Raw genomic sequence first — 20817 nt, 5'->3', positions numbered from 1 at the left:
GAAAAAAATACAAAGGAAAACAAATATTCAGTGAATTCAATTCTCAACAAGAAGGCACAACCACACACCTCCATTATGGACCTCAACACTTTCTCATGGGTTTAATATCTAGAATTTGATTTGAGTCTTTTTCAAACCTTTATCTTTGATGGCATGGCACAAATAGGCAATCTGCCTATTAAATCAGATTTTAAAATAAGGAATAATATTCATGTTATATTAGAAGAATATACCTCCATGTTTAGTCAAAAGTCAAAGTCAGCTTTATTGTCAAGTGTGCTAATATGCATGACATACAGCAGAGATGAAATTATCATATAATTATCATTATTTCATTTAGGTAAATGAAATCTGTATTCATCAAATTACCTAAATCTAAACAGAATGGTTTGGGGTAGTCTTAATTCAATATTTAATTTCAAACAAAACATATTTAATGAATGGATGGCTGGATGGATTCCTGTAATGGACTGGCACTCTGTTCTGGTAGAAAGTATATAGCACATTTGATGTTGGTAGTAAAACATTTCTTTAAAAATAACAGCTGATTCTGCATTTAATGACAGCAATACTTTAAAAAATACTGACGTTGGCTACACTTTAAACTACACACAGAGATAATCATGCATTTGTTCCATTTTTTTCAGAGACACAGTGAAGAGCATTGTTTTTCACTTTATTTCATGACATGCAACATCTAATATAACATGCATGTTCTGTTTGTAATAAAGCATGTCTGTAAATGGAAATATGAACTCTTAAATTGTTTGGCCTGTGTGAATGTGTCTTTCAGTTACATGTCAAAGTTGTGTGTGGCCTTCAATAAGTTGCTCAGTACTTCAGTATATAACCTTTTCTACATTGTTTCTGAACAAGTTTTAATCACTGCTGTAACCAGCTGCTTCATCCATTTGGGGGGAATTTATGAGAATAATAGTCTTGCTTCAATTAACAATAGCTGGCACACGTTCAGATCATTACATTTAGTGTCGTGAAGCGTCTGTGAAATTATGATTTGTTGTTATACACACCTGTGATTGACGCGGTGTAAAAAGAAAAAAGAAATACAACTTTCAAATTGGCATTTTATTCCTCACTAAGAAATAAATCGTGGTAAAAGTGCGTGTAGACAAATATGCGCTAACATGAAGACATACAAAGTAAAAAACGCTTTTACCTGATGAATTGTTGCTCACACGCGCACCCGCCTCGTGAGACTTCAACTCCCACAATGCACCGCGGCTCATGTTTAGTCACGTGATTTAACTCATGACAGGGAGCAGGCTTCGATAACAAACATCCAGGTTTTGCAGCGCAAAAGTGGTTGTTTTCTACTCGCGCCGACCCGTGAGCGGAGATTTAACGTATATTTATTAGACATGGATTGATATTACTCACATATTCGTTTTGGAATCAACGATCGCTAATATCACAATGGCGGAAATGGATGAGCAGGTAAGCTCATCATGCTAAAGCTAACTGACTCCTGCTGTTTTCCACAGAGCATCTTCAAGTTGGATCATTAAATGTGCAAACGTGACTGTTGTCAATTGCGTTCTAATTTGAGATAATATGCTAACTAAAGTTTCTGTTGTCAAGGAGTCAGTGTTTTGCATTGTGGCATACACAACATGACTGCTGTTTCTAATTACTGTCTAAATAAATGTTGAGTCGTGAATTCAAATGAATAGAATTTTGTGTTACTCTAATGCACAAAGCATATTATTATATTTCTTGAAGCAGCTCCCCATGTTTCTCATTTAGGCAAGAAAATCCAGTGAGGAATTCACAGATGAGTCTGAGGTAAGAAGAAATAGACATTTTTAAATCCTGTACTACTATTCACTTCTTTTTGTTTGTTTGTTTCTTGCAAAAGAGAGTTCATGTGAGGATGACAATGTAAGAAATCTGCAACAGCATGTTGATCCAAAACAAGCTCCAGCAGCATGACGCTGTCACGGTCCAGTATGTGTATTATTCTGTCAAGCCTGGATGATTTTTGAAGTTATATAAATCTCTGTGCCTACTGAAAGTACAGTATTACACGGCTTGGCTCTATCGACATAGCTTGATCCCTGTAGGATCTTTGTCAGGTGTTGAGAGGTGTCAAACACTCATGAATTACAGATAGCTTTCGAGATCCATCAATATTATGAGTCAACTCTGGCATCTTACAGTACACCTGTGCGTCTGAGAATCACACATGGGCTAAATAAAATATCACATTACACATCAGCCTGGCAGGAAGGGGAATTAGACTTTATAGAGAGCAGAGGATAGAATGAAATATACAGGACAGGCTGTTTCAGACACCTGCACCTCTCCCAAGAAAACAGTTAGGAAGAGTGAGCCGAAGTGAAGTAGAAAAATTCCAGGCTTGTAAATCAAAAGAGCGCCTACATCTTGTTTGCTCTGTGTGTACCTTGGGTTGAGTACTGTAGGACACAAACACTCACAGGAAAACAACTCCACAGGCTGTGGGATGGTGTGTCTCTTCCAAGTGGCTGCAAACAGCTGATTATTTTCTTAGAATGGTGCGATATACAGGAGCTGGTTTAGTGCCTGCTGCGCCGTTGCTGCTGTTACCTGTCTGACAGCAGCCTCGCTGGATGAAGGCAGCCGGGGCCTGTTTGCTGTACACTCTGCTGCTCGCAGAAGAAATGAGCAGGCGAACAATTTGTCAAAAGTGTGGCTCTTGTAAGTCGGAGGCATGCTCTGCACCATCTTTGTAATTTGGCTAGACGACTGTGATTTTAAAATGACATAATGCTGTAATAAGCCTGTTTTTTTTTTGCTCAGTCTTGATGCTGGTTTTATTCCGTCGGGAGGAAAGTTGTCATGTTTAACTGTAAGCCGCATCAAACATGGCATTTACTAGAAATTCTGACGATTAGTAGACTTATTGTAGAGATGAAAGCTGTTTAAAGCCAGATGTGAATTGATGAAATTCATCTGGGAGAGAATAAGGACAACATAGAATGCTTTTAGTTTTTAAATTGTAGCATTATATTTATTGGTCCTCTGGCTTTTCTCTAAACATGCATGTTAATTTGGGGACTTTAAACTGTGTGTGTGTGTGTGTGTCCGTGTGCCCGTGTCTGTCCCCCTGTGATGGACTGGTAGCCTGTCCAGGGAGCAGTTTACCTTATGTCCTACACTGGGTCAGCTACAAGTCCCCGTGACCCTGTTCTGTGAGTCGAGGGTATAAAAGATGGATGTATGGAAGGTAGAGAGGGAGAGTGTTATCGTCTCTAACAGTGTTCAGATGTGTTGAAAGATTATGCTGTGTTTAAAAGCAGAATGTTTTATTTTTAATAGTCTCTGTTAAATTTTCATGTCTGAACAGACATAAAAAGTGTATAAGCCAGGTGGCAGGGTGATTCATTATTATTGCCGTTTTTCAATCTAGAAGGCGATTTGCCCTCTATTTTACACCTTAAACATCAGTAGCTGTAGTCCTCAGTATATGTTTACCCTTCCAGGGTTTTTAACTGACAATAGCCAAAGAAAATGGCTGAAATGGTTATAACATAAAGGCCGGCTCAGCCGGTGACAAAACAGAGAGCAACTTACAAGAGATGGCAAAAGTTTTGAAATGGGTAGTTTTTCTTTTGGGATGAAGTTTGCCTTTGTTGTTTGATACGCCTTTGAAACCCGTGACAAATGCCCTCGCATCAGAAATCTCACAACCAGAATACACAGGAAATAGCCTAGATATGGCGTTGTTGAGTGGGAAAGGATTGTTTTTGAAAATAACATTTTTTCCACGCTATTGTCCCCCACCTCCAACCCAGTAGCACATAATGGCAGACAATGTTTTGAGTTGATGCACCCTCTGGGCAGCCACAGACTGTGCAGCATTGGTTATAAACTGAATTATGAGTAATATTCAGGCTGTGACTGGCCGCAAATGTTGACTCATGCTGGAAGGTGCAACACAGAAAAGCTTAAGTTTGTCTTATGAAAAGACTAAATTTGTGTTTTTCACTGGGGATAAAGGGTCTCAAGAAAGGGTGGAAATTGTTTTATCCAGAATTTCATGCCAGGTAATGGAAATTTGTCCTTGTGCATATATCTTCTTATATACACACAAGGCTTCCAAAATGGATTATTTACACATTACTTACCTGTGGCTGGGAATCATAGGAATGCTGCTGAATGCTATGAAGGAACCCCTCTAATGCTCCTTTTTCCTTCGGCAGTGGTGTAAGTACATTGATAAATACCATTAAATTAATAGGTAACGGTTTTGACAGTTATTTTGTTATTTCCAATGCAAAAACTAAACCTTGTTGTGCTGATTTTATATTATACTTTCATGGTTTTAGGTCAATAATCTCTTAAAAATGTATATTGGGGTTTTTTTCTCTGGACATTATTATACATTTGATATTTTGTTATTTTATCATATTAGATAATTACCTGATATTATTACCTGCAATAATAATAATAAAATCATGAAATGGTGATGTTTTAAAATGTTTATTAGGTACAACCCTGACTAGACATGTTTTTTCAGTGTTTGACATCATATATTATGTAGAGAATTGGTGAAATACTAAGAATCTGTAAAAAATAAGGTTAGTGTTACTAAATTGTCCTACTTTTAAAAATACATGTACGCTGAGTCTTTAAAATGAGCAGTGACTGAGCACAAAGAGCTAACCTTAACTACTAGCCCTAACTACTAACCCTAACTACTAGCCCTAACTCTAACCCGATCAACACCATGTTGAAGTTCTTTACCATCGGCAGCTTCAATCAGTGCAACATAACCGTCATGTCTGCAACTCCAGTCACTCTCTTCTACCTGCTTGTAAAAACATCGGTCTGCAGTGGTTAGAAAAAGTTTGAGTCGAGGCAGAACTTTTTCTTCTTGAAGTTCTATGTAGTTTGAGGACAACTTGTTCAACCCCCCCCCGTTTTGCATATTTTCAGTGCACTTCATAGACCATTTTATCGACTGCTTTCAGAAAGCATTGTGAGTGGGGATGTTTGCGAGGTGACCCTTTTTGTAAATGAATACCTGTTGGAAGACGCCGTAGTGAGAGGCTGTTTTGTCCACCAGGAGGAGGACAGCGAGAGGAGCCCAAGCTGAAGTACGAGCGGCTCTCCAACGGCGTGACGGAAATCCTCCAGAACGACGCAGCCAGCTGTATGACCGTCCACGACAAGGTAGAGCAACTAATGCACCGCCTGCGAGGACATTTCGGCTTCAAGTCCGCCCCGTCTTGAAGAAGAGATTTCACATTGTTTGCGTACAGGTTTTCACGTTTGTCATCTTCAGACTCGGTTTTCATCTTTTCTGTTCAATCTGAGCAGGCAGGCCATTCTTTTCTCACCTTCCCCTGCTTTTCCTCTTAGGGAGGTGCATGAAAAGACACAAGGCACATTGTCCTCTCCTCTTTTATTCCCACTCTTACACATTTTTCACTCCTCTCCTCTTGTTTGTCCAGTGTTGGTATTTTTAAAGGGGGCCACTCTCGGCGAGATGGTTAATCGTCGTGGCACCGGCTGCACACATGCACGCCTGAGCAGAGCAAAAGTCATACCCGGTTATGTCTCCCCACCTGATGTTTTATTAAACCACTATTGATTTTCATTTATTTATTTGTGCTTTGAGGGTTTGCCCCTTCTTTTTGTGTTCTAAACCTCAAAACAGCCGCCACGCCACAGCAAGAAGCTGCTTTGCTGAAATTCTAAATTTGATCTGACTGTCTTTTTTTTTTTTCCTGGGATTTCTTTGCTTATATACCTCCTGCCATCCAGCTACCTGTGCGGTCACACACCCCCCCCCCCCCCCCCCCCCCCCCCCCCCGCACCATCCGCCACGGCAAACTCCCACAACCTTAAAACCTGCCGACGGTACATATTGCCTTATGTTGCCTCATATTTTAAGTGTCTGAATCGGAATTTCATTTGAACAATTCCATTCTGATAAATCCCTTTAAAAGTCGCTCCGCCTCACAAGGTTGAACCCTTTATTTATTTATTTTTTGGTTATTTTATTTGGGGAGATTGCAGGGGCTCTGTCTGACATGCTCAGCTGTGCCTGTAAATATAAGCATTTCATTATAGACTGCACTGAAGCATGGTGGGCTCGCCGCACATCCACATGCTGGTCGAGGAGGGAGGGGGATTAGGAGGAGGGCATGGAGCAGGGGCTGGGCTGGAAGAACACACACTTAATCTAATGCCAAAAGCCCACAGTTTCTATAATTTTTTGTCCCAGTGGACCCACGCACACACACACACACACACACACACACACACACACACACACACTTGCACGCTTCTGCTGAAGCACAAAACACAGAAGCCAGTTGCTGCTCAGTCGAAATAATGGCTGTGCGCTGGGCAGGGAGGGGATTGGGTTGCATGGGGAGCATGGGAAGAAGTCAGATGTACAGTGCATTTATTATGCTTAAGCATTTAATTTAAGCGAGGGAAAAAATGCCATTTCACACTGTCTGCTTTAATAAATAGGGCTTTTCCACCCCCCCCACCCCCCCCCCCCCCTGCAATTTCACAGTTTTGCCTCCAAGCCCACCCAATCCCCACTCTGCCTGTGTCACGACAGCTCCAGAAATATATATATTTTTTTATCCTCTCCCACAGCCTCTATAAACAAGAAAAAAAAAATTTCCTGACATTTTTTTTTTTTTTTCCTTATTTGGTTTTAATTGTCTTCTGGTCTAATTTACAATGCATGTGTCTGCTGTCAGTTTCTTGCTCTAGGTACTCACTTTGGGAAAGGTCTTCCTGCTGGACATCCAGGGAAATGTAACTCAGAAGTTTGAAATTGTGAGTACATTAAATAAGCGAACAATAATTACATCCCTCACACCTACAGGTACATTGTCTTGTTAGCAGGCTGTCGGCTCGTAATTTGCTGAAACTGCTCATGTTTTTGGAAGTTTTAGCCTTCGATTTTGGCATGAGATGATCACCAGAGGGTGAAATGTAATAACTTTGGTTATACGTTCATTTACCTCCTGACTACAGATTTCGGTTTATAACCTTTTAAGACTCCCCGGACAAAGTTGGGTTGTAGTTTCAACATTAAATGTTGTAAAAGGTTGAGTTGAGGGATTGCGATCATTCCCTTGTAGAACGATGCTGAAGTCAACTAACTGCATGTTAATGAACGTAAACTGCACAATATTTGTCTTTTTTTAATTATTATTTCTTTGTTATAACATTGCTTATTGGAAATAAATCCTAAACATTGGGAGACCTGTTTATTGTCCTTTCAATGGCACCATGTTTATAAAGAGCATGCATTTGTGGGATGAGCAGCAGACCTTAATATGTTGGTTGTGTCCATTTAAAAAAAAAAAAAAAAATGTACTTCTCTGCAGATGTCAAAGAGCTTTTCTTTACTGTTGGCTGTTGAATTGATTGAAGACACACCGATACTTCAACCATGTGTTTACTGAACAAACGCGAGCCTCAGTATGGTGAGGTTGGGGCTGCTGGCAGGCCAGTTCCTCCTCTCCACTCCCAGATTCTGGAGGTCGTCTCTGTTCAGATGATTCACGTCATTTTCCCGAACAGAAGAGTTTGGTTTCAGACTGTGGAGTTACGCAATGACCGCTGGTTGCATTATTTCGCCTCAATTTCTCTCTGCATTAATATCGCCAAGCCTATTTTCACCACTTAGCGAGATGCTGCCTCGCGCCATCACACTGCAATGCAATAATCAGCCAAGATACAAACTGATTTTTAAAAATGCATGTTTCGAAAAATAATGTGGCACCATATATTAAAAAAGAAAATTGGTAGAAAATGTATTGCTAAAAAACACATTGAAAAAAGATTGTTATTCACCCTTATTCAGCAGCCGTTTACATTGATGTTATTTGTAAAGTTGCTTATATTCTGCTTGGATCATGTATGAAGCAAAACAAAGCAGGCAAAAACTAAGTACCTGCAACATTTCGGTCATTTCCTTCTACTGTGTTTACTGCCCATTGTTATTTTGTAATTGTGTATACTCCCAGTCTTATAGTAACTTATAAGCTCTCCATCACGGTGCTGAGACTCGCATCTTAGCAAATTCAGATTGTTGTCACAGTATACTAGAAAGTGACGTACTCAACAAGCAATGATCGTCAAAGTACCATTGCAGTCCGAAAAGTAGATACTTCAATGTAAATGTCCATTTCATTACATTTACACTTTTTTGGTACAATGTGAAAACTTTTAATAAAGATTTAATTAGCAGGAATTATCAAAACTGACCAGGTCAAAACAAAGAACCAGTGTAACATCGGTTATATATTTTTGATCATAATTTTACACGTTTGGTTAGAAAAGAAAAACCTTTATATTTATGTACTCTTTATGAACAAATAATAAATATATGATAAGCATAGCAGGTTTTTATTTTTTTATTTTTTTTTACTTTTACCTTCACAGCAAAATGCTACCTGGCTTTTAGGAGCATTTGTAAGGTAATATTTGCTGTAATGTATGCCATTTGGCTGATCCTTTTATCTTAAGAGCCCAAAATGTAAAAGCACCAGCACTGAAGGAGCCAGTAACATTCCCAGTATTAATGCACTCACTACGCATTGACACATATGGGACCATGCATCTGTTACGCACTCACTTTTTTTTCGTTCTATCCCCTTTAGCTTTTGCTGGCATTTCACTTAGTTGGGGTAAAATGTCAGCCAGCAACATTTTTTGCCAGCCACAAAGATATTCGCTCACCTCTTGAGGAAGAGGGGGGGGGTGTAGAAAAAAAAGTGATGATATTGTGTCTCCGCAGAGTTCAGTGAAGATCAACCAGATCAGTCTGGATGAGAGTGGAGAGCATGTGGGCATCTGCTCCGAGGATGGGAAGGTGAGATCTCTCCGCTCATCACCGCTGGCTACTGATCCTTGGGCCTGCAGCAAAGAATCACCAATCACTGTTTTTCATCTTTCATTATTCAGCCCTGGATTCATATATAAAACTCACCATATCAGCCTTGAACTTTATGCTAATGATTTGGAACTTTGGGGGGGGGGGGGGGGGGGGGGGGGGGGTGTTGGAAGTGAATTTTTCAGAAGGTACTTCTCGCACAATCAGAGCATTAACCCAGAGCTTTATCTTCGCCATATCTACTCACACCGCACGCACACATATATTTTTTTCATGATGCGGGAATTTATAAAAAGCTTGTAACAATTTTGAAGAGTGGGAGGGGGGGGGGGGATTCCACTCAGATCCGCTGAGCTGTCAGTCAGCCATCAGCTGTCTATGGATACCCTCTCCATGTTCTCCACCTTGCTGTTATCTTGTCTCTTCTCATCATTACCACCATCCTTCATGGATTTTGCAGTTAAGATATGCTCTCTGATATCTCCCTCCCCCACCCACTTCTAACACTCTGGTGGCAGAAAAAACAAGATCTTGTCGCACAAAAAGTAGAGCAGACAATTAAAATCAATGCTACAGCAATTGTTTGCCCTCACCAATTCAGTTGGCTGTTAATCCTTTGAAATCTAACTTAATCCTTAATCACTGGTGCGGTTCAAGAGTAGCGATAGCATCAGGGCTCTATTTTATTCCCCCGCCTCCAAAACATTTCTCTTTTTTTTTTTGGCCAGAGATGAGAAAGAGAAAAAAAAAAGTGGGTGTCATGTGCTCTAATGGTACATTAGAGTGGACTGTAGCCGACTGAGGCTGCAGTCAAGCCCAAGATTAGGACTTCTGTTCTAAACCCTGCAGGGTTCGAAGAATCAACCTGTCCACTAATTGGTGACCCAGCGGAGAGGTGTGGAGCCAATCAAAGTCTTTTCTGACCAAACTTCCCCCCGCTGGCCTCCGATTGTTGCAGAGGCAGCAATTAAAGGAGAAATTTAGAGTTATTCACCTTTGCTTGCTGTTCTGCTGCCTTTGCCTCTGTTTCAGGTTCAAGTGTTTGGCCTCTATACAAGAGAGGGTTTCCATGAGAACTTCGATTGTCCCATAAAAGTAAGTTTCACTGTAAAGTCTGGGAGTGTTTTGACAGTTTTCTTCACACCGGCGCTCAATAAAGATGTGGATATTTTCCTTGTTCAGCACATCTGATTGAAATAAGTATTTATCGGGGTTTTGAAGAGCTTGATGACATTTATATGAAATGAGTTCACGGTTAAGGGAGATTTCTCTCTTTTCTCTCCTCTTTCTGACCAAAGGAGGGAAAAAATACTTGAATCTTTTTAGTGTGCATGTCTGTGGATACTCACATTAGTTTTGAGAATAGGCATAAAACAATGGAAGAGCCATGTGTGACACATGTATGTTGAACAGCAAAACGAAAATAACTTCCACGTTATTGCTGCAAAAATAAATTTTTCTGAGCACATGCATCTCACAAATACTTATACATTTATCAGTCAATGCAAAGAAAATACTGTGATTTTCTTTTTTTTGCAAATACATGTGTAAATGAAAAATCTTTGCCTATAAGATGCCAAACAAATGTAAAGTATGTAGGATTCTGGAAAGGTCTGAAATTGTCAAGTTTGAAACACATTTTAGCAAAACTTTTCCTCTTAATGATAAGCTTGTGAATTTGATTGTATTTTTAGATGTGAGTTGAGGAAAATCAGCTCCACCCACCTCTATAGCAATAACTTTACACTTCATTGCCTTATGTTGCCCATTCAGGGTTAACAGGTTTTTTTCTAAATAGCGAGAGGTCGACTGTTTAACCATGCTTGTAAAATCTGGCTTTGTTGTGCACAGCATGCATCCACTGCAAGTTACTGTGTTGGTTTTGCTTAGTTTTCGTCGTCACCTCAGAGTCACATCACATTTTCAGTAAGTTCAGGTTTTCATTTCAGTATTTTTATATCAAAGCATAGAGCAGAAACTCCCAAGATTTTGAGTTTTAGTTTATTTGCTTGGTTATTTTAGCTCAAAACTTTATTGGTGTGACAAACTCCAGACATGTTGATCACTTTTTCAAAGAAGATATTGTGACCGACATAAATGTCAAGTTGTACTTGTACTTATTATATCTATAGGGAGTTTGCATTTTCTTCCTTAGTGTGGATTTTCTAAGGATACTTCAGTTTCTACTCATAGTCCAAATAAAACCCATGTATAGTGACACATAATTGGCAATTGGTGTGTATGTGTATGTGGTTGTGTGTGATGAAGTCTTAAAGAATCTGCACACAGGCGATGTGTGGTTCTGTGCTGTAATTAAACTTTAACGCAACAGATATGTTGAGAAATAGTGTAAAACCTCAGTCAAGGTGTTCATGGTGCACAACAGGGATCACATGATCATAGTGCAGCACTAACAGAGCCGTCACACCACTATATATAATTTATTTTATTTTTTTTAATTCAAACCAAGCCCATTTGGTGTGAACACACCCATAACAAAAGCCCGGGCCTACACTGCTTTTGGCAAACATGTGCTGTGACATCAAGATGAATCGGATTCCTCATCCTGACCGATCTTTCTTCGCAGGTGGTTGCGCTACATCCTCAGTTCACCAAATCCAACTACAAACAGTTTGTCACCGGGGGCAACAAGGTATGTTTGACGAGTGTTTAAATTCATGCAGTCATTTCTTAATCACGGATCTTTCCGCGCGCAATAATTCATCTTAATTGTGTCCGGGTGAAACGGAGTCCGGCAAAGCGCCTCGCTTTGGCTCAGCTGAAGGCGACGCGCAGACCTTTGTCTGGTGTGAAAGGCTCTTACTTTTCTGTCTCTTTGCTGGAGTGCTCTCGGGAGTGCTGCCCATTTTCACAAAGTGCTGTTCGCTCAACAGTGTTTGAAAGGCAATGCTTCACAAGCACAGCAAATAGATGTCATTATCAAGAGGGCACATAGTCTTAGGATTTCCGGGCGTATACAGTGATCTCTTTCCTGGAAGATGTCTCTGGTAGGTATGTCATTGCACAAGGTGAAAAGTACATTCCGCGTTAGATTTGTCTTTTTGTTTGTGCGAAAAAGTAAAACCAGTTACCCATCGCAAGCCCGCCTGCAACAAAACTATAAACTGTACTGATGTGGCGTCATTGCCTAGCCATCTATAAATAAAGTATACTGACATTTATACAACAGAGCTGAGGGAAAACTTCTTCCGTGAAACTCCATTGTTAGTGTTACTTTGCCATTTTCTTTCAATTGGCGCTGATTCCTCTCAGTTCCAAGTTGTGAAGGCCTCCACAAGGTGCCTGTGATGAAAATCAATAAGCCTCGACGGGAGCCACATCCTGTCAAAGGAAATTCAATTTTGTCTCCCCAGTTCTTTTGTCATATCATCTCTTTGTAGAGCAAACTGTTTATTAACATAGCCCCACTGCTGAATTAAAGAGCCTGTACAACCTTCTGTTGGCCTCCTCTGTAATATTATGCACTTTTTGGGGGCTTTTTGTGTCAGTTTATGTAGTAAGGACAGTAACAATGCAGGGAATGTGAATGGCAGGCTTTGTCCTCTGCAGCTTGTACAGAGCAAGGCCTGAACATTAAACTGCGATTGATGAAGTAGCGCCGAGGCTGTCAATGCCACACTGCATTGTGGTTAAGAATTGATGCCAGACATTACTTTGTACTTCTATATGAGGTGACAGAAAAAGGTAATGCAAACCCATTTAAACCTATAGTAGAGTTTTGTTTTTTGCTGGTCACTATAATTGACATTATGCATGACACCTGCAATACATAAGTGAATCTTAACAGAAGGTGGATGAAATTCTGATTGTAATTCAAGCTATTTTTATCCATTCCTTATTGTTTGTACACTATTTCTAGCTCTTGTATCAGCCAAATGCTTCCGAAACATGACGTACTTCTGTCAATGTACGTGATGGTTTTGAGCTCAGATTTTGTGTTTATAATCCTCTGCAGTGGAATTCATTTCCCATCTAAGTACATCATATTTACCATGCATTTTTGCAGTTTGACTTAAATGTATAGGATCCCTTCACTTGCTCACCAGGCAGCCAGCTCCTTGTTCCTTCCCAATGTGCTGTTCATCTACTGCCCTCTGTTTGTGGAACCGCAGTACTGCACTTGTAAATTGCCACTTTACTTGAGATGTTGTGACTTCTGTTTGTCTCAGCTGCTTCTGTACGAAAGGAACTGGTTGAATCGCTGGAGGACTTCGCTTCTCCACGAAGGCGAGGGCACGATCACAAACATCCAGTGGAGAGCGAACCTGATCGCATGGGCCAACAACGTGGTGAGTTTCGAGTGCGAGCACACATGCCTTCATTCACACCGATGCACTGTATTGACTGTCTTTATTTGAAAATGTCATTAGGGAGTAAAGATTTACGACATTAGCACGAAGCAGCGAATCACAAACGTGCTGAGGGATAACGTCAGCCTGAGACCCGACATGTACCCGTGCAGCCTGTGTTGGAAGGACAATACCACACTGATAGTGGGCTGGGGAACCTCCATCAAGGTTTGTTTTGTCTGTTGCTCATGTAGCCAGTTATCACAAGCTCTATCTGTTGCAGTTTTTACCACTTTTCCTTGTCTCTCCTTTCTCTTCAGATTTGTGTTGTAAAAGAGCGAAATCCCACAGAGATGAGAGATCTGCCCAGCCGCTATGTGGAAATAGGTAAGAAAGCACTCCACCTGTCAAGATCTCACAGGTTTTCTTCCTATAGGAGACAACAGGAAGTCGGCACAGAAAGTGGATTACCCAGTTAAGTTTTCCTGATTAAGTAAACGTAATCAATACTAAGAAAAATATTTTTATTTTAACTGGCATGTCATCAAATGAATTTGTTACTTTAATGTGTAAAAATAAGATGAATGTACATGATTTCAACCGACTGCAGCACAAGTCAGAACATTAACAGCAGGAGCATCTTATTCAGCTGCCAGATTGCATTAGATAGATTTAAAGTGGCAGTTTGGCTCAAAGCCAGACTTCTTTTTTTTTTTTTATTAGTTACTTAAAGTTAACGACCAATTTTATGATGCAACACGAAAACACATTCGGATGAAAATTCGATTTTTGGTATCGTATCTACTTTTCAACATTTTACTGAGCAGCTACGGTGGAAAAAATACACACAATCAACACGCAGGTATTAGTTAATATGCATATTTAACATCAAATGATGAAAAGCACAGAAATTTGTGTTCAGTGTGCATTTGAAATACTCAAATTGCCTGAATAACTGAAATACAGCCTTTGTACTTTACTTTTCATGTGAAGGCTTGCGTTTTATGCTATATATATAAAACAGTTGTAAAATGAGCATTACAATGTTATAACCACAAGACGAGAGAAAAGAAAAGCCATGCATGAAATGTTCTTCACCCAAAATCGCCACACTTCCCTTTATATCGTCCGTCTTACTCTTTCACAGTTTGAAGTGTTTCAAAGATGTTTCCGTTTCTTTCAGTGTCTGCGTTTGACACCGAGTTTTTCATCAGTGGCCTGGCCCCGCTGGCCGATCAGCTCGTCACCCTTTTCTTTGTGAAGGAGAACCCGGAGCACATGGTAACCCCAACATATGGGAATTTCTATTAAAAAGAGAATAAAGGAACGCGACTTCTCACTTGTTGCTCGTGTTCAGGATGAGGAGTTTCGTGCGCGGCCTCGTCTCGACATCATTCAGCCGCTCCCCGAGAGCTGCGAGGAGATCTCATCAGACGCGCTGACTGTGCGCAACTTCCAGGACAACGAGTGCAGAGACTATCGGCTCGGTGAGACCGTTAAAAAAAAAAAAAAAACAGACGCCCTGGGAGAAATGTCATGCAACCCTTTACTGCATTCAGATTTCATTGTGCATCGATTATCAAATGTCAGCCTTTAATGTGCAGTACGCGGAGGCATGAATGTTTTTTCATTAACAGAGCATTCAGAGGGAGAGTCGCTCTTCTACATCATCAGTCCCAAAGACATTGTTGTGGCCAAAGAGCGAGACCAGGATGACCATATTGATTGGCTGCTTGAAAAGAAGAAATATGAGGTTGGTATTGCTGAGCTTTATGAGTGTTGCTAAAGGTCACTGCCTTCCATGGAACCGTTTGATTTTACGTTATGTTGCTGCGTGCTTAACTGTGACAGGAAGCGCTGATGGCTGCAGAGATCAGCTTCAAAAACATAAAGAGGCACGACGTTCAGAAGATCGGAATGGCGTACATCAATCACTTAGTGGAGAAAGGAGACTACGACAGCGCTGCACGGTACGATTGACATGGACAGAGATATCTGAAACTGTATAAAGATTGAATCAGGAAAGACTTTATTGCCCATTGCTGTAGCACTATAACTTCATCGTTGACATGAATCTCAGAAGTAGAAAATACAATTGTAGGATATTTGCTGGATGGGAGCCTGTAGCAGCTGAGAATAGAGAACTGTGTGGTGGCTGCCATCTTGTTCGAATGTCTGGTGACATGCAACAGTTTAGATTTATCTTCCAATCTCCTGTGTGTTTTGGACTTTAGGTTCAGACTTGATTAAATAATTTTACACTATTATCGCATGTCAAAGACCAGAAATGCCATTTATCTTCGCTGAAATGATCGCAACATGCAATTAGACGACGAGATATGGCCACATATTGCCGGTACCGGGATCTGTATTTTAGTATTTATTTATTTTTCTCCTTTTACTTTCCTTTTTACTTTTTCCTTCCCGCATTTGAACACAAATATCTGAACTTTCCACCTCCTTGTATTGATCAAACTGCCCCATTATTGTTTTATTCTCCACAAGGACGCTTCACAGTTGGACTGAAATGATCAGTGCAGGTAACCGTTATAAACATTAAAGCTGCACAAGTTGACAAATTTAGAAGGTCGAGATACATGAAGAGAGGTTGAACATAAAGACCTCTTATTTTTTTAATCACAGTCGTGATCTGTGTTCTTGCTGGTTTATCAACGTCCAAAAACAATATTACAATTGCGTGTTTGTGTGCTGGTGTGCATGTATTTTTGTGCACATGACACTGTCACACAAAACCTCCAAGGAATGCTTCAGAATATCTACAAAAAAAAAAAAAATCAATAAATATCAATTTTAATCTTTTCAAGTATCTGTACTCGTGCTTAAATAAAGAATGTGAATACTTTTGCAAAATTTGATTTTGCAAATAAAAAGCCTTGCTACTCTTGCTTGTGATTATTCTACCAACACAGTTTGAAGAAAAACGGTCTATCAGCTTACGAGTCTGCCCTGAGTTGTTACATTTATTTTACACTTGTTCCATGTCTGTGGGCAAAAACTCACCTTTGCATTAGTTTTTTATTTTATTTTTTTGTAAATTTTCTCATTCCATCTTTATATCTATGACGACTGATCAAGTAAGTAATACTACTCAGCTGTGCGCTTGTCCACTGCAAACAAAGTCAAAAAGCATCTTCTTTGAACCGCTTGACTGATTTCAAGGTTGTTTGTTAAATGCAGGAAATGTCAAAAGGTTCTGGGGAAAAACATGGAACTGTGGGAGAATGAAGTGTACAGGTTCAGGACCATCGGGCAGCTGAAGGTAGGCCCAAAGTGGTGTCCAGTAAACACATTTCCGTACCACAACTGTGTGGAAAAACTGTCTTAAATTATCACTCAGTATTTCCGTAATGATTTCCTCCAGTCTCTTACAGTGTTTTATTTTTTTCAGGCCATCAGTCAGTATTTACCAAGAGGAGATCTGCGCCTCAGACCGGCCATCTATGAGATGATACTGCACGAATTTCTAAAAACTGACTATGAGGTATTTGGTCTTCTGGTCACTGTGTTTCTTTAACGATTCCAGTATTCATTGATGAGTGGATGAATGTTTTGGTTTTTTTGTTTTTGTTTTGTTTTGTTGTTTTTTTTTCCGTTTTTGCGCAGGGTTTCGCCATGCTGATCCGAGAGTGGCCTGGAGAGCTGTACAACAACATGGCCATTGTTCAAGCCGTCACAGATCACCTGAAGAGAGACCCCACTAACAGCACACTGCTCACTACACTGGCTGAACTGTAAGTGATCTCAGCATGTGTGTTCCTTTGAAAGCTCTGCACATCGACAGCCTATTAGGGCCTGTTTGAAGTTTGAGCCTGGGGTCTAAAACTGCAAAGTAGTGAAGTAATTCATAACTTGGTCTCAGAATTTCCACTTGTATTTTCAAATGGAAAATATAGGAATGTTACTTAATTCATTCAGACCTGAGGTGAAAGACTATTTTTTTTTTAATATTGTTTGCAATGTAATCATGCAGCTGAATGAACATTGGAAGAGAATATTGTCTTCGGTTGCCCGGGACAAATGTCAAACAAGGGCTTGGGGTCCTGCTCAGATCCTGATTAATCAGTATGGGACAGCACTCATTTAAAAGTTATTTAATGCCATTTCAGATACACGTACGACCAGCGGTACGACAGAGCCTTGGAAATCTACCTGAGACTGAGACACAAAGATGTTTACCAGCTGATCCACAAACACAACCTCTTCTCCTCCATAGAGGACAAGATCGTCCTCCTCATGGACTTCGACAAAGAGGTAATAACTTTCCACTGACTCCTTCATTAGTTACATTGTACATATATGGACATATTTCATTTTAATAACACTGAATAATTTCTGATATTAGAAAGCAGTTGACATGCTTCTTGACAATGAAGACAAGCTGTCGGTAAGTGCATTCATTTTTTATCATTATTATTATTACTATCATTTTAATTTTGAAGCAATTGTCACAGATGCCATTTTCCTCACTCTACCAATAGATAGACAGGGTGGTGGAGGAACTTGCAAACCGGCCTGAGCTGCTGCATGTGGTGAGTGAAAAGCCAATTCTTAATATTTCAGCTCGCAAGTTACAATGTCAGCTGTCACATCACATGAAATCTCCTACGCAGTACCTCCACAAACTGTTCAAGCGGGACCACCACAAAGGACAAAAGTACCACGAGAAACAGATTGGCCTGTATGCCGAATATGACCGACCAAATCTCTTACCTTTCCTGAGAGATAGCACACACTGCCCGCTGGAAAAGGTCGGTATCATCCTATCATACTTTGGAGCCTCCAGAATGTTGGAAACTCAGTTTCTTCTTCTTCTCTCGCAGGCTCTCGAGATTTGCCAGCAGAGGAACTTTGTGGAAGAGACAGTCTTCCTGCTCAGTGAGTGTTGACGTAAACAGCCCATTGAACAAGGTGGAGCAGGGGAAAGTAATCCAGCATGTTTCCCTCAGGCCGGATGGGGAACTGTCGGAGAGCCCTGCAGATGATCATGGAGGAGCTGGAGAATGTGGACAAGGCCATTGAGTTTGCTAAAGAGCAGGATGATGCCGAGCTGTGGGAGGATCTCATCTCCTACTCTATTGACAAGCCACGTACGACACCATGTGTTCTCCTGATTCACCTGCAAAGCAAACCTTTGACTCATCCTTAATCATCACTTCCTGCCACTTGAAATTTTTTTTTTCACACTGTTGTGTCTCATTCCAGCCTTCATCACCGGACTCCTCAATAATATTGGCACCCATGTTGATCCCATTCTGCTGATCCACCGCATCAAGGAGGGCATGGAGATCCCAAACCTCAGAGATTCACTGGTGAAAATCTTGCAGGACTACAACCTCCAGGTGAGACGTGATGCCTTGAGTTATCTCATATTTTATTCAATTAAAATCAGCACTCATTTCAATTCAAACATTAATACTGGCGTCTCCTATGGGAGGAAACAGGCACAAAACCAACAACTTTCAAATGAGTGTGGGTTAAGTTTGAGTAAAGGTACAGGTAGACAAAGTGGAGGAATGTTTTCATACTTCATACTTATACAACAGCTAGAATGCAGCGTATTAACTTTTTGTTTGTTCATACGTTTTATTCTATAGATTCTTTTGAGAGAAGGATGCAAGAAGATCCTGGTGGCCGACTCTCTGTCCCTCCTTCAGAAAATGCATCGGACGCAGATGAGAGGAGTCCGTGTTGATGGTCGGTCCTGCTTTAGTTCACATACAACATTATTTAAAGATAACTGGCAGATGTTTATGTCAACTTTGTGTTTTTTTCTGGTTTTCTCTTCAGAAGAGAACATTTGCGAGTCGTGCCATGCCACAATTTTACCATCAGGTAGGGTCATTAATGAATCTAGGTGAATGTTTTTTGGGGTTTTTTTTAGCGTCTGTAATTTGTTCTTTAATAATCTTTTTGGCTTTGTGCTTGTGTGTCAGATATGGCCAAACCCTTCAATGTGGTGGTGTTTCACTGCAGACACATGTTTCACAAAGAATGTTTACCATCTCCATCAACAGTAAGTAACATGTGCACATCACTCTTTAAACTGCTCTTTACCCTCATATTATATTTTTTTTTTTTCCTGAGAATCTCACAGATGGCACCTTCCTCTGTTTTGTTTTAGCTTCATGGATTGCAGTTCTGTAACATCTGCAGTGCGAAGAAGCGAGGACCTGGAAGTGGAATCCTTGAGATGAAAAAGTAGCTGCCGCTCATTTTCTCGCACTGGTGTTATTAATGCTCTTTTTTTTTTTAGCTCATTTTTCTCTTGCTTCCGCTGTGTATTGATCAGTGGATATTATGTTCTCAGTCTGGAACTGTGCACCTGCAAAAATGCTAAATACTAGTATTGGACTGTCTCTATATATTTACATCTAATAACTGTAAAAGTGCTGTGTTTGTTCCGCTTGCCACTGATAATGCAAAATAAAATTGCATAAAAACTGTCGGGTCTGTGTTCAACTCTTTTCCATAATTCAATGTAGCATGTTGTAAAATTCAGAGTTAATGATGTACACAAAGATATCAGCAAACAGAATGTCTTGATCTGACCACAAGCTGAAAAATTCCTATCATACGCCATTATTATATTTACAAGGGCACCGGCCTTCAAGACCTGGAGTTGGGAAACCTTGCGAGGGTCACAGGGTGCAGAAACTGCTTGACAAAGGTCGTGTACACCCTGAGCAGATCATCCAGGTCACCACATGGTAAACACACCCTCATCCACATTGATAAGTCACTAATTAACCTCAAAGGCATGCTTTTTTTTTTTTTTACACACAGTGGAAACTCATGCATGCTGACTCCAAACAGAAAAGCCGATCATGATGAACTCGTACCATGAAGCAATGATGAGACAAGAATGTTAACCAGTACACCACAGTGCAGCCCTGTACTTTAATTTAATGGTTAAATCTAAGTTAATGGTTAAATGGAGGGGCCTCAGTGGTCAATAATTAGGGCTCTCATGTCACACCAAAAATATCATGGGTTTAAATGCTGGCTGGAGCTTTTTTTTTTTTTTTTTTTTGTAGAGTTTGCATATTTTCCCTGATTTCCTTCAGGTGCTCTGGTTTCATCCAAGTCCAAAAACATACATGTGAGGGTGGTTGGTAACCCTAAATTACCCCTAAGTATGAATGTCTGTTGTTGTCTGTCTCTGTATTTTCCCTATGATGGACTGGGGACCTGTCCTGGGTGTACCCTGCCTTTGCACATAGTTATCTGCGATTGACTCCAGCACCCTGCGACCCTGAACAGGGAAGCATGGTTAAATGGAACTCAAAATAAATGAAGTAACATTTTTTTCAGCATATTGATTTTTGAGTACATTGCTATTTTGTTTTAGTCATTGCTATTTTACAATACCACATTTCTGAATTGATAGGTTTATGAAAAATTGCTGCATTTTAAACTCATTGTTGATTTGTGAATAATCTGTCATCCTCTACACAGCTTTATCTACTTCAAAAATGTTATTTAATGATGTTAATATTTATTAGTAATTGTATGCATATATGTATTTGCATGTTTTAACTAACATGTCTATTGTTTTAATTACAGTTGTGATTTAATATGTATTACAATGTTTTGAACAAAATATGTGGCTCAAGC

General features: G+C 40.1%; 1 protein-coding gene across 1 annotated transcript; it reads left to right on the top strand.

Moving 5' to 3' along the window:
• The first annotated feature begins 1282 nt into the window (after nucleotides 1–1282).
• vps41 (VPS41 subunit of HOPS complex) lies at nucleotides 1283–19607 on the top strand. Its single transcript, XM_080514754.1, is given in 30 exon segments — nucleotides 1283–1455; nucleotides 1765–1803; nucleotides 5069–5081; nucleotides 5084–5175; nucleotides 6726–6749; nucleotides 6751–6804; nucleotides 8777–8851; nucleotides 9905–9967; nucleotides 11460–11525; nucleotides 13063–13182; nucleotides 13264–13410; nucleotides 13503–13569; nucleotides 14366–14463; nucleotides 14540–14669; nucleotides 14820–14935; nucleotides 15034–15152; nucleotides 16381–16462; nucleotides 16592–16684; nucleotides 16807–16934; nucleotides 17310–17454; nucleotides 17546–17587; nucleotides 17682–17732; nucleotides 17814–17951; nucleotides 18024–18078; nucleotides 18150–18290; nucleotides 18406–18542; nucleotides 18798–18897; nucleotides 18991–19035; nucleotides 19137–19216; nucleotides 19325–19607. Coding segments are annotated over 30 exon segments (2562 nt in total). The 5' UTR covers nucleotides 1283–1434; the 3' UTR covers nucleotides 19406–19607.
• Nucleotides 19608–20817: the final 1210 nt, after the last annotated feature.

Source organism: Blennius ocellaris, assembly GCF_963422515.1.
Source record: "Blennius ocellaris genome assembly, chromosome: 19".
Lineage (NCBI taxonomy): Eukaryota > Metazoa > Chordata > Actinopteri > Blenniiformes > Blenniidae > Blennius > Blennius ocellaris.
Note: the sequence above shows the minus strand (reverse complement) of the source record. Positions and strands in the feature narration are given on the sequence as shown.